At 34.6% G+C, this 15,101-nt stretch overlaps 1 protein-coding gene across 1 annotated transcript; it reads left to right on the top strand.

The window, feature by feature from the left end:
- The first annotated feature begins 660 nt into the window (after window positions 1-660).
- On the top strand, window positions 661-15,095 carry LOC139849021 (mannosylglycoprotein endo-beta-mannosidase-like). The gene is made up of 13 exons (XM_071838698.1): window positions 661-764; window positions 2,571-2,717; window positions 9,811-9,949; window positions 10,065-10,292; window positions 10,537-10,595; window positions 11,285-11,333; window positions 11,460-11,690; window positions 11,774-11,943; window positions 12,390-12,594; window positions 12,667-13,335; window positions 13,418-13,645; window positions 14,215-14,570; window positions 14,637-15,095. The coding sequence occupies exons 1-13, from the start codon at window positions 661-663 to the stop codon at window positions 14,995-14,997; spliced, it is 2,946 nt and encodes a 981-aa protein (XP_071694799.1). The 3' UTR covers window positions 14,998-15,095.
- The last annotated feature ends 6 nt before the right edge of the window (window positions 15,096-15,101 follow it).

Raw genomic sequence — 15,101 nt, 5'->3', positions numbered from 1 at the left:
ATTTTGACAGAATTGATAAATTCAAATATAGTCCAACAATATATAAGTCCAAGAGTCCATTCTTTTCTAAAACCAATTGGTGATAGAGGGATTTACCCTTTGACTTATATGCATACATTTGTTTTTGTCCATGACCGATGTGGGATAACTTCCCAACACGCCCCCTCATATCGAGGCGTGGAACGGTTGTAGAGATGGCGGCAAGAAGAAGGCCTGACTCAATCTCTTTGTAGCGACGGCGGCACACTCATGGGGGCCTGACTCGGACTCGCTGTAGAACAAACCGTCCACCTAAGCTCTGATACCATGACAGAATTGATAAATCATATAGTCCAACAAGTACAACATATAAGTCCAAGAGTCCATCCTTTTCTAAAACCAATTGGTGATAGAGGGACTTCCCCTTTGACTTATATGCATACATTTGTTTTTGTCCATGACCGATGTGGGATAACTTCCCAACAGATTTAATTAAATTTAAGGATTTAATATGAAAATTGTCACGTGTGAAATATAATATTAAATACTAAAATTAAATAATGATAATAATAATAATAATGAGTAATAAACTAATTTAATAATAATAATAATAATACAAAATAATCATTTATATTGTATGTGTGTGTATGTGTATGAAAAAAGTTCAGTACGAGAGCAGCGATGTCCACACCGTTTTTCGTCGTCGGTTCAAATGGACACCGAAATCGACCGTCGATTGACACTGGGTCGGCTGCGGTATCGGCGTCGGTTGATTTAGGGTCGAGGTACCAATGGTGAAAAGTAGCCGTTATTTTTTTGAATTTTTGAAAACTAGCCATCTCGAGCATATAATAACTAAAATGGACACCGAAATGGACATTATGGACACCTCCACCAATGTCACTGAAAGTCAATTTCGGCTTCCATTTTGGACATTAAAATGGACACTGAAAATTAGACATGGACACCTTGTGCTCTAACTCCTTGTCGATGAAGAATGTTTCGCAAACATTTTAATTGCAATTTTGTTTTACATGAGTAAAGTAAATATATTAAAAAAATTTAACTCATTATTTTTATTTTTATTTTATAAATATAAACAATTAAGTTTAGACAATACTTAAAAGAAAAGTTTACAATTAAATTGAGCCATGAATATTTACATTCGTTTTTATAATAAATTCACTCATTATGTATGACTATTTATTATGCCCATATTACAATTAGTTTTTGCACGATATGAACTATCCTATTAAAATAAAGAGTTGAAATATGTGATATGAAGATTACAATGTGATATTATTATGTAGTAATGTAATAACAAGTTTTAGGGTCAGCCTCGCGCTGCGAAGGCGGACCCTTTTTTTTTATATATATAAGTCATTTTTTCGTTGTATACAACTTATCTTTTAAATTACATACTTATACGTTAATAACTCTAAGAAAATTAAAATAGAAAATATGTTTCAAATCAATAGTTAAAATCAATATTAAGTGTGGGAGTAGGAAAAAAATTGTAAAGAAAAAGGGAGAAAAATAGAAGTAAAATAGAAGATTTTAAATAAAAAATATATATAAAAAATGATCAAGAAAAAGAAAAGTCATATAAATATGTGATATGAAGATTACAATGTGATATTATTATGTTGTAATGTAATAACAACAAGTTTTAGGGTCAGCCTCGCGCTGCGAAGGCGGACCCCTTATTTTTTTATATAAGTCATTTTTTCGTTGTATACAACTTATCTTTTAAATTAAATAATTATGCGTTAATAACTCTAAGAAAACTAAAATAGAAAATATGTTTCAAATCAATAGTTAAAATCAATATTAAGTGTGGGAGTAGGAAAAAAAATTGTAAAGAAAAAGGGAGAAAAAAAGAAGTAAAATAGAAGATTTTAATTAAAAAATATATATATAAAATGATCAAGAAAAAGAAAAGTCATATAAATAGTAAGAAAGGCTAGACTTAAAAAAGAATCTAAAAATAAAAGAATGGAAGTAAAAAAAGTGAATTAAAAATAAAAAAAAATATTAAAGGATGTATTATGAAAAATTAAGCAAAAAGTGGGAGATTAAAAGGGCGGGGGAGGGGGAGGAATTATCGAGGACTCGAACCCCAAACTCCTAAAATCACTATACATGCATTTAACCACTCCACTATTGCTGTTACGCTCCTTTAACATTTACAAAATTTGGTATTTAAATCTTTTAGAAAGTCGGTTTTCAGATTGAATTGCAATTGAATTGCACTGTTTATTGAATTTCTAAATGAATATATATAGAATAGAATTGAAGTTTACTGTTTATTAAATTTCTAAATGAATATATATAGAATAGAATAGAATATTATCTCATCATTTATTATTATTTTATTTTAATAAATAATAACTATCAACCTTAAATGGTCCGTCCCCTCCCCACTCCACAACAGCCAACCGACATCTCAAATCCCTTACGTAATACAATCAGTTACTGCAAATGAGTTTACATTTACTAAATTTAGTGTTTTTTTTTTTTTTTTTTGTAAATAAATATAAATATAATATAAAATGCACCAATAATAACCTCAAACATTTGGTGTAATTGATATATTCAAAAATGGTGAAAAAGGTTTTAGATGAAGGATGGTTAGCTGCTCGATCCACCGACATCAAAGTCACCGGAATCAAACTCACCACCACTAATCCACCGTCTCCAGATGATTCTCATTGGATGCCGGCGGCCATTCCTGGAACGTACGGAACTAACTCAATCACTCTCTCTATTTACTAAGTACAGTATATTTTTATCTATAACTGTATTAATTAACCGTTCCTTTTCTTTCATAGCAAAATCTGAAAAGGTTAATGTATTTTGGCTGATAATATCGAGCCGTGAACATCTGAGTTTTTAAAAAAATTTGTTTATTTTGATGTCAGGGGCACTTTAGATATTTTATCAGGGTAAATTGCTGACATTGATGTATACTATTATTTAATTTATTTCATGGGTGTGTTAAACAATGTGTTTGCTAGATCGTTGCAAACAATAAAAATAAATAGCAAGTACAAAAAGTAGAATAATAATATTAGTGGTGTTATAATTCAGTAGGCTTATAACTACCTTTAGTGGTTTGATTCTTGATGTTATAATTCAGTAGGCTTATAACTACCTTTAGTGATTTGATTCTTGATTCAGAATACTAATAATGAAGTGTAAGAACAAAGATGCTAATGGAGAAAGAAAGAAACACTTTGTAAGTGTGTGAAATGGTGCAAGTTTAATGCTTGCATTCATGAGTATTTATAGCCTAAAATCTCAATATAAAAATACATACTTTGTGTACCAAAATTGACTATATGTATACACCAAAATTGACTATCCATATCTATATTATTATTATTATTATAACACTCCCCCTTGGATAGCAATTTTATTTTGTTGAAGATCAACTATAAATTACTGCCTCGTTAAAAACCTTGCTAAAGAAAACCCAGTGGGAAAAAACTTTAGCTAAGGGAAAAAGAGTGCAGCATGGAGTTGACTCCCCCTCAAGTAGACATCGCTTCAGCTGTTACATCTTTTGAACATGTCTCATGCCAATGTTATGAACGTGTGTTCTGAAAATAGCAGTTGGAAGTGCTTTCGTGAAAAGATCAGCAGAGTTTTTGCTAGATTGCACATATCTCATTTCAATCTGGTTGTCCTTAATGAGATTTTGAGTGTATGAGAAGAATCTAGGTGGTATGTGTTTTGTTCGGTCACTTTTGATATACCCTTCTTTCATCTGTGCTATGCAAGCTGTATTATCTTCATAGATAGTTGTTGGACTTTTATCGCGTTCTAGTCCACAAGAATCAGTAATGAGTTGTGTCATTGATCTCAACCAAAAACATTCTCGAGTAGCTTCATGTAATGCAATCACTTCGGCATGATTTGACGATGTAGCAACAAGTGTTTGTTTTTGAGAACACCATGATATTGCAGTACCTCCATTTAGGAATACATATCCAGTTTGAGATTTAGCTTTATGTGGATCAGATAAATAACCTGCATCTGCATAACCAACCAAATCTTGTTTTGATTCGTTAGAATAAAATAATCCTAAATCAGTAGTTCCTCGAAGGTATCGAAATATGTGTTTGATCCCATTCCAGTGTCTTTTGGTAGGAGCAGAGCTGAACCTTGCCAACAAATTAACTGCAAAAGAAATGTCAGGTCTTGTACAATTTGTAAGATACATAAGAGCTCCAATTGCACTAAGATATGGTACTTCTGGTCCAAGAATGTCTTCTTGATCTTCACATGGACGAAATGGATCAGCTTCAACATTGAGTGATCTAACAACCATAGGAGTACTTAATGGTTTTGCCTTGTCCATATTGAAACGTTTCAAAATCTTTTCAGTATATGTTGTTTGATGTACAAGTAAACCATTAGGCATATGCTCAATTTGTAAACCAAGGCAATACTTGGTTTTTCCGAGATCTTTCATTTCAAATTCTTTCTTTAGAAGTTGAATGGCTTCATGGATCTCTTTATTTGTACCTATGATGTTAAGATCATCAACATAAACAGCTATGATCACATATCCGGATGTTGTTTTCTTAATGAAAACACAAGGGCAAGTAAGATTATTTGTATACCCTTTGCTTATCAAGTAATCACTTAATCGGTTATACCACATACGTCCCGATTGTTTTAACCCATATAAAGATCTTTGTAATTTAATCGAATACATTTCTTTGGGTTTTGCATTTGATGCTTCTGGTACCTTAAATCCTTCAGGTATCTTCATATATATATCACTATCAAGTGATCCATATAGATAAGCAGTCACAACATCCATGAGATGCATTTCTAAATTTTTAGAAACTGCCAGACTGATTAAGTACCTAAAAGTAATTGCATCCATAACAGGAGAATAAGTTTCTTCATAATCAATTCCCGGTCTTTGAGAAAAACCTTGAGCTACAAGTCTAGCTTTATACCTTGTAACTTCATTTTTCTCATTTCTTTTTCGGACAAAAATCCATCTGTATCCTACAGGTTTCACATCTTTAGGAGTGAGAATGATGGATCCGAAAACTTTTCTTTTATTGAGTGATTCTAATTCAGCTAGTATTGCTTCTTTCCATTGAGCCCAATCATGTCTATTTTGACATTCAACCATAGATGTTGGTTCTGGATCATCATCATTATTCATGATGTCATATGCAACATTAAATGAAAATTTCTCATCAAGATTTTTCATTTCATTTCGGTTCCATAATATTTTTGAATATGCATAATTGATTGCAATTTCTGTATTGACATCATCAATCTCCTCTGCAGTAGGAGTACTGATTTGTGGTTCTTCTTGAACACTTTCTTTTACTTCATTATCAGCTGATTTTCTTTTTCGAGGATTTTTATCCTTTGAACCGATTGGTCTTCCACGTTTCTGACGTGGCAAAGATTCATGAGTGACGTTATTGCCAGCTTTTGGAATTTCAATTCGAGCTGGAGTATTTACTGCTGGTATATATGATTTTGTCACCGTTTTTGTATCTGTAAATGCATCAGGCAATTGATTTGCAAGTTCTTGTATATGCATTATCTTTTGAACTTCTGTCTCGCATTCTTTTGTGCGAGGATCAAGATACTTTAATTGAGGTTCACACCATGAAACATCATTTTCTTTATTTTTCATTTCTCCCCCTAATCTAGGGAACAATGTTTCATTAAAATGACAATCAGCAAAACGTGCTGTAAAAACGTCACCTGTCATAGGTTCAATATACCTTAATATTGAAGATGTTTCATATCCAACATATATTCCCAACCTCCTTTGAGGACCCATTTTTGTACGTTGTGGTGTCGCAATTGGAACATACACTGCACAACCAAATGTTCTAAGATGGGAAATATTTGGCTCTTGACCAAAAGCAAGTTGTAGGGGGGAATATTTATGACTTGCACTTGGTCTGATGCGAATCAATGCAGCAGCATGTAAAATTGCATGACCCCATATTGATACAGGGAGTTTTGTTCTCATTATCAATGGTCTAGCGATTAACTGTAAACGTTTAATCAATGACTCGGCTAAACCATTTTGTGTATGCACATGAGCAACAGAATGTTCAACAACAATTCCTATAGACATGCAATAGTCATTAAATGCTTGAGATGTAAATTCACCAGCATTATCAAGTCTCACCCTTTTAATGGTGTAATCAGGAAAATGAGCTCTCAATTTAATAATTTGGGCAAGAAATTTTGCAAATGCCACATTACGGCTTGATAACAGACAAACATGAGACCATCTGCTAGATGCGTCTATTAGAACCATGAAATATCTAAATGGTCCACATGGTGGATGAATTGGTCCACATATATCACCTTGAATTCTTTCAAGAAACATTGGTGATTCTTTCTCAACCTTAAGTGGTGAGGGTCTAGTTATCAATTTTCCAAGAGAGCAAGATGTACATGGAACCATTGTATCATGATGGATTTTTCTATCCTTTAGTGGATGTCCATGAGTACATTCAATAATCCTTTTCATCATTGTTGATCCTGGATGGCCTAATCTGTTATGCCATAAACTGAATACACCAGGATCAATATATTTTTCGTTAACTACCATATGTATTTCTGGTACATTTATATGTGTATAATGTAATCCAGAACTAAGTTTTGGCAGTTTTTCAACCACATGACTCTTGTCAGTGATACTTAAATATTTCTCATTTTCTGTTGTCACTGACTGATAATCATACCCGTTAAGGTATATGTCGGAGAAACTCAATAAATTTCTGCTTGACTTGGGAGAAAATAAGGCATCATTTATTAAAAATTTTGTACCATTTGGTAGTATGAAATTTGCCTTTCCTATCCCTTTTATCAAGTTAGCAGGTCCTGATATTGTATGTATAGTTCCTTCCGTTGGTTTTAGATCAATAAAATATTTCTCGGATTTAAGTATAGTGTGTGTAGTTCCACTGTCTGCTATACAGAGATCTCCACCACTTGATTGATGTTGTATTCCAGCAAAATTCATATTGAACTTCATATATAAGAAATAAATAGTGAGTACATTAATATTACACAATATTTTAAACGCAAATAGATAGTACTGAAACATTTAGCAAACATAATGACAAAGACAGACGATATTAAATCGTTTATTTTTCAAAAGACACACAACTTAAACATTCAAGAAATCTTCATATAAATCAGATGGTTTCTCGGTGACTGTTGGATCAATATTATCCACAAAATTTACTTCCTTTTCTTTACCTTTCAGCGAATCCTGATACATCTTAACAAGATGTTTAGATGTTCGGCAAGTATTAGCCCAGTGGCCCATTCTACCACATCTGTAGCAAGATTCTTCAGAATTTTTAGAAGAATTTTCTTCAACATCTTGTTTAATGGGCTTGTTTTGTGGTTGATATTTATATTTTCGTGGATTACTATTTCTTTGACCACCACGGCCACGACCACGACCACGTCCACGCCCATTACCATTACCATAAGGATGGTTTCTACCATAGTTATGGCTTTTGGCATGATGATGGTGATGGTTATTATAACCACGACCTTGCCCGCGTCCTTGTCCCTGTTTATAATTATTTGCAGTATTTGCTTCAGGGATTGCAAGTGTACCAGTAGGACGGGATTGCTGATTTTTCATTAATAGCTCATCATTTTGCTCTGCAACTAAGAGATATGAATTAAGTTCAGGATATGTTTTGAACTTTAGCATTCTCAAATTTCTTTGCACTGTGATGTTTGCAGCATTCATTGTGGAGAAAGTTTTCTCCATCATGTCTGCATCACTAATTTCATGTCCACAGAATTTAAGTTGTGAACATGTATTATACAGAGCTGAGCTGTATTCATTTACTTTCTTAAAGTCTTGGAACCTTAATGTTCTCCATTGTTCCATTGCAGCTGGAAGTAAAATTTCTCTTTGATTATTGAATCTGCTTTTGAGACCTTCCCATAAAACATGGGGATCTTCTACAGTCACATAATTATTTTGTAAGCATTCATCAATATGTTGATGAATAAAGCAACATGCCGTAGCTTGTTCTTTTTCAGAACAAGTGTTGTTTTCATTTATGGTTTCAAGAATGCCCATTGATTTAAGATGCATTTTTACTTTTATAACCCATGGCATGTAGTTGTTTCCAGTTGATTCTAAAGGAGTAAATTTAAGCTTTTCCAGATTCGACATTTTCTATTATCAAAAATTAAAACAAACATCATGATAAATTAGAGTCAATTTATATTCATAAGTATATAAACATTAAACATAAATTTAATATAACATAAATGATAAGTAGGTGACAGTGTCGACCATGTGTAAGCAATCATAAATAAATGTTATATAACAAAAATATAAATATTAGTAAACATAAATGAAAATTTGGCGACAGTGTCGACCTTATATTTTTTCAGGTGGTATAACCGACCTATATCATTCTGGTGGTATAACTGACCATATATCATTTTGGTGGTATAACCGACCATATATCATTTTGGTGGTATAACCGACCATATATCATTTTGGTGGCAGAGCCAACCATATTTAGTATTAAGATTATCGTGCTGATAACGTGTTATAATTCAGTAGGCTTATAACTACCTTTAGTGGTTTGATTCTTGATGTTATAATTCAGTAGGCTTATAACTACCTTTAGTGATTTGATTCTTGATTCAGAATACTAATAATGAAGTGTAAGAACAAAGATGCTAATGGAGAAAGAAAGAAACACTTTGTAAGTGTGTGAAATGGTGCAAGTTTAATGCTTGCATTCATGAGTATTTATAGCCTAAAATCTCAATATAAAAATACATACTTTGTGTACCAAAATTGACTATATGTATACACCAAAATTGACTATCCATATCTATATTATTATTATTATTATAACAAGTGGTATGTTGAAATTACATATGGAAAAAATACAATTTATATTAGGAATTTGCTAACGACATGCAGGGTTGTTTTCTTAAGATGCATAAATAAATTGTACGTTTGACTTTAATGTGTTGGTTTTTGAATTGTACAAGTTTTTTATGCACCTTAACGATAACCTTTAGGACCGTCGTCGTTAGCATTTTTCTTTATATTATTATTATTACCATTTTATATTTATTACGGAGTATATTATTATCATTATAATTATAATTATAATTATAATTATTATTATTATATTACGGAGTATATTTTTTACTTCATTTTTGCATCTGTTGATTATTTTCAAAGGTGTCAAAATGGTTGGGTTGAAACTGTTAATCATCAGTTAGTGTGTCAAATGATTATGACTATGTTGTTTAAAGTCTTAGCTTTACACTTTCTAAACTGATTTTCTATCTAGACCTGTATCTTATTGGCCCGTTAAAGATAAAACATAACTAATGCATGTATAAGTAAATGGGTTCAAATTGCTACCTCTACGCCTCTGCTGTTAGTTCATGAATAAATGATTGGTACTTATTCTGTGATTTGATTTAAACTCTAATAAGAAGACTACCAGCAATTCATTTCTGCTCAGGGGCGTCTCAGAGGGTGTGCGAGTGGAGCAATCGCACAGGGCCCAAAATTTTTAAAAACGGCCGTTTCATAAAACGGGATAAAAAAATGGGATGTGTGATCACTGATTTATATTAAACGAACATGAAAACTCGGGCATTTGATAAAACGTGACGATGAGGATGTTGAAAAATTTAATTTTTATGAGGGCCCATTTTATAACTCGCACAGGGCCTTCCTGAGACGGCCCTGCCAAGTATTAACACCTGCATTTTTTTCATTTGTTCTATTGCATGCAATTCATGACTTTTTTCTGTTGGCAGAGTTTTGGCAACCCTGTTAAAGAACAACCGTATTCCAGATCCTTTCTACGGGTTGAAGAATAAAGCAATTATGGACATTGGTGATTCAGGAAGAAAATACTACACATTCTGGTTTTTCACAACATTTGAGTGTAAACCGGTACGACACTCGTTCTTTTAAAAGTATTATATAATTATCAAATGAAGCAATTTTGAACATTAATAAGCGAAAACACTACATTTGACCACTATCACAATGATTGAATGTTTTCCAGTCAAGTGATGAGCATGTTGAGCTGAATTTTCGAGCCATTAATTATTCAGCTGAAGTATACTTGAATGGACATCAAACTATGCTGCCAAAGGGGATGTTCCGCAGACATTCGATTAACGTTACGGATTATATCAATTCCAACGGCCAAAATATGCTTGCGGTTCTTGTTCATCCACCTGATCATCCCGGTACCATTCCTCCTCAGGGCGGCCAAGGTGGTGATCATGAGGTATCCGCTTAACTCCCGTTTATTTGTTATCACATGAATATCTGCTCAATGCAAACTTATAAAACACACACATAAAGACTCGGGTTCGTAGATTTGATTGTTCAATCTTTGAATATTCTCTTGAATTATCCCAAGACGAATTTCATGAATCATACACCCTGTTCATATTTTACAACATCATCATCCTAGGTTTGTAACTAGTTTTAAGTTCATACTAATTACCAAGTTTGTCCTTAATTACCAGATTGGAAAAGATGTTGCCGCGCAATATGTTCAAGGGTGGGATTGGATGGCACCCATCAGGTAATAACATACACTCTTTTCTAAATTGATATTTATGTATAATTTTTTATTTATTTCTTTGGCGAAAAAAACGAAAACTTTATAACTAGGCCCTTTCATCAGAAAATGAAAGAACCAAAACATACAAATAATTTCATCAGAAAACGAAAACTTTATTCTTATCGCTGATATATATGTATTAGCGAAGTTAATTAGCGTATTATTCATTCCATATCCGTACTAAAATAATATAAATAAATTTACACACTCAAATATAGTTACTTTCAACCACCGAGGCATTGCCTAAGTGGTAATCGGGGGATCGGCCTGTTTGTCCTCTTCGTGTAGGCGCAGGTTCGAATCCTAGGGCAGGGAACTAATTGATATCGCCTAACAATTAACTTTCGGGGATTTTCCCAACCTTCAACCGTACTGCCAGGGTTGTTGCGATTTGGGTTCCTCCTAACGTGTGTGTTGGGTGGCATATGATCGTGAAGGTGGTTAAATCCCCTCTGGGTGATGCCGATGGGTGATGCCGATACTGCCGTTCAAAAAAAAAAAAAAAAATAGTTACTTTCAATTTTAATTTCAAAATAAAAATTCCTACCGCGCGTTTATTCAGAAAAACCTCATTTTGTTTAGGGATGCAAGAATACTAGAAAACGTAACAAGGCTGATGTTTTCCTTTCTTTTTTGCTCTCTTTTTGCAGGGATAGGAATACTGGTATTTGGGACGAGGTGTCTATCACTGTTGCTGGGGTGAGTCACTACAAAAAAAAAACATCAAATGCTTAATTTATTTTTGCCTTATCGGTTGTGGAACTGGTTTCCCATTATGGTTTAAAAAGCAATCACGCTAACAGTTTCCATTTACCATATTTGCAGCCTGTGAAAATCGTTGACCCTCATTTGGTTTCATCGTTCTTTGATGATTACAAAAGGGTTTATTTGCATGCTACTACAGAGCTAGTGAACCGAAGCTCTAACGCAGTCAATTGTTCCATGAAGATTCAAGTGTCCACTGAACTTGAGGGAAATACATTTTCGATTGAACATCTTCAGGCAAAGCAGTTATCAATCCCTGCAAAATCACACGTTCAGTATACATTTCCCGAAGTGAGTTTCGTGAATTCTAATTGTGTAAATGTTCGAGGATAAATTGATATCCATTTGAAATGTTATTAATTTGTTGCATGCAGCTTTTTTTCTACAAGCCGAACTTGTGGTGGCCAAACGGCATGGGCAAACAATCCTTGTACAACGTGGAAATTACAGTTGATGTTGATGGTTATGGAGAGTCTGATGCATGGAGCCATCATTTCGGGTTTCGTAAAATTCAGAGCGAAATTGATAGTGCTACTGGTGGAAGGTATAATATAGATAGATGTGGTAAATTGGGCGAGTGGTTCAAGTAACCAGTCAACATGGGTTCGGGTCAAAATGGGTGATTTCGTAGTATGGACAGAAATATGTCAGGTTGGGTTATCCTTCAAACACTTGTGCCCATCTTTTATTAAAAATTAAAAATAATAATAATAATAATTAATGTGTTAGATTTTATTAAAAAAATCGATTCTCAAAACAAAGTAATTTAGGAGATTTATGCAATAAAAACAAAAATTCAGGCAAGTGACTTCCGTCCCACTAATCCTATTCGACCCATTTCCGTTTAACCCATCGGAGTTGCAGCATAACTGATGTCAAACTACTCGTAAGTAAGTGGGTGTGAATTGCCACCTCTAGTATAATATAGTCTAATATTAACTTGGGTGCAGTTATACACAGTTTCTCGTTCATTATTAGCTCCTTCTGCAGACTGTTTAAAGTCAACGGAGAGCCTATATTTATTCGCGGAGGAAATTGGATATTATCCGATGGCTTACTCAGGCTTTCGAAAAAACGTTACGAAACAGACATCAAGTTTCATGCTGATATGAACTTAAACATGATACGTTGCTGGGGAGGTGGGTTGGCTGAAAGACCCGATTTTTATCACTACTGCGATATTTACGGGTTACTGGTATAAATCTATCACCTTTATTTGCATTTCAATCCTTTTTACGTTCAATAATCTGATCGTTCGTTCATTTAGGTTTGGCAAGAGTTTTGGATTACCGGAGACGTTGACGGAAGAGGTGACCCAGTATCGAACCCTAACGGTCCGTTAGACCACGACCTGTTCTTGTATTGCGCACGTGACACCGTTAAGCTTCTAAGAAACCATCCTAGTCTTGCTTTATGGGTGGGTGTGAACGAACAAACGCCACCCGATGACATCAATAAAGCGTTAACTAACGATCTAAAACTTCATCCGTTTTTCCTCAAAGTTAACGAAAACGATAGATTAAACGAAGAAAAAGCTTTGACTTTAACGGATCCGAGCCAATATCTTGATGGAACTCGGGTTTACATAAAGGGGTCGTTATGGGAAGGATTTGCAGATTCGCAAGGTGGGTGGACAGATGGACCGTATGAAATTCAAAATCCCGAGGACTTTTTTAAAGACGATTATTATAAGTACGGGTTTAATCCCGAGGTTGGTAACGTCGGTATGCCGGTTGCTGCTACTATAAGAGCAACAATGCCTAAAGAGGGATGGGCGATTCCGTTATTTAACGAGTTACCGAGCGGTTACGTAGAGGAAGTGGCTAACCCGATTTGGGTTTACCATAAATACATTCCTTACTCGAAACCAGGTTCGGTACACGATCAGATACTACTCTATGGTAAACCGAAGGATCTTGATGATTTTTGTCTCAAGGTAGACCCGACTGGCCGAATTTGATGTGTTTATGTATCTTGTTTTTGTTTCTCATTTTATGTTTGTCAATGATGTTTTGCAGGCTCAGTTAGTGAATTATGTTCAGTATAGAGCGTTATTAGAGGGATGGACATCGCGTATGTGGACTAAATATACCGGTGTTCTGATATGGAAAACGCAGAATCCTTGGACGGGCCTTCGAGGCCAGTTTTACGATCATCTTCATGACCAAACGGCTGGATTTTATGGCTGTCGACATGCTGCGGAACCAGTACATGTCCAGTTAAACCTCGCAACTTATTTCATTGAGGTAAGTAATTTGTTTATTACTAATCGCGTTATTTCGAGAGTACGTTTATGGACCTTGGGTTAAGTACCAGCACCTGAACAGGGAAACCTTATTACTTTTTAGCTAGAAAGACTACTTATTATTAACGTGTTAAGATTACTATTTCCTTTAATCAAGGTTGAAAATTGCTACTCGGGGAGTACTCGTCCGGGACTTTTAGGGAGTACTCGGATGTTGACCAACTTTGACTGATTTAGACCGAGTTTTGGCCGATTTTCCATGTAATCCCGAGGTTTGACCGAATCTACCAATTTTCCGAGTAATCCCGAGCTTTGGCAGAGTTTGACCGATTTTGACCAAGTTTGATGGATTTTGGCTGAGTTTTGACCGATTTTCCAAGTAATCACGAGTTTTGACCGAATTATTACCAATTTCCAAGTAATCCCGAGTTTTGGCAGAGTTTGACCGAGTTTGTCCAATGTTGACCAAGATTGACCTAGTACTCACCTTGTTGCAAAACTACTAGAACCTTACTATATGTCTAATACTCGCTAGTAATTCCGAGTTGTACAACACTGCCTTTATTGTAGGTGGTCAACACTACATCGAACGAACTTGCTGATGTGTCTATAGAGGTGTCGGTATGGGATCTTGACGGAACGTGTCCTTACTACAAAATGTCCGAAAACTTCTCGGTGCCATCAAAGAAAACATTACCGATAACGGAGATGAAGTATCCGAAATCCAAAACTCCAAAAGCTGTTTACTTTCTTCTTCTCAAACTCTATAACAAAGCAGATTCTACTATAATATCCAGAAACTTCTACTGGTTACATTTACCCGGTGGCGATTATAAACTACTGGAATCATACAGACAAAAGAAAGTACCCATCAAGACGACTTCCGAAATCTCCATTAGCGGGTCAACATATAACGTTCGTGTACAGTTAGAGAACATGTCAAAGAAACCAGACCCCGAAAGTTTACTCTACAGGAACAATTTTGTGGGAAGTAATCATTATCGTGGTTTTGATTCAAGTTCAACATCCTCAGAAATGGAAAAGGAATCTGGTTTAATGAAGAAGCTCTACAACCGATTTTGTAAAGAAGATGATAATGTTAGAGTGTCGGAAATAAACGGTGCTGACGTTGGTGTTGCTTTCTTCCTAAATTTCTCGGTTCATGGTTCGAATCGGGATCATAAAAAAGGTGAAGACACTAGAATTCTCCCAGTTCATTATTCGGACAATTATTTTTCGTTGGTTCCTGGTGAGAAGATGGTAGTCATAATTTCTTTTGATGTACCGAAAGGTGTCACTCCTCGGATCACGCTTCATGGCTGGAATTATGATAGTGCTCATACCGTTCATTAAACCGTGTAACATCTCATGGTTATTTGTTGTTCAAATTACAATAAAATCATAAGTTAATCCCTACAGATTGTGTGTTAAGGGTATACTTTATTGGTGATTTTGAT

Source organism: Rutidosis leptorrhynchoides, chromosome 1 (assembly GCF_046630445.1).
Source record: "Rutidosis leptorrhynchoides isolate AG116_Rl617_1_P2 chromosome 1, CSIRO_AGI_Rlap_v1, whole genome shotgun sequence".
Classification (NCBI taxonomy): Eukaryota; Viridiplantae; Streptophyta; class Magnoliopsida; order Asterales; family Asteraceae; genus Rutidosis; species Rutidosis leptorrhynchoides.
The sequence above is the reverse complement of the archived record's forward strand: the minus strand, read 5'-3'. Positions and strand labels throughout refer to the sequence as shown.

Bases quoted from the DNA above. Each gene is read 5' to 3' on its own strand.
- LOC139849021 (XM_071838698.1), top strand. From the start codon at position 661: ATGTCCACACCGTTTTTCGTCGTCGGTTCAAATGGACACCGAAATCGA. The intron at 11,944-12,389 runs GTATAATATAGA...CTCCTTCTGCAG, and splicing joins GATAGTGCTACTGGTGGAAG to ACTGTTTAAAGTCAACGGAG. The intron at 13,646-14,214 runs GTAAGTAATTTG...CCTTTATTGTAG, and splicing joins TCGCAACTTATTTCATTGAG to GTGGTCAACACTACATCGAA.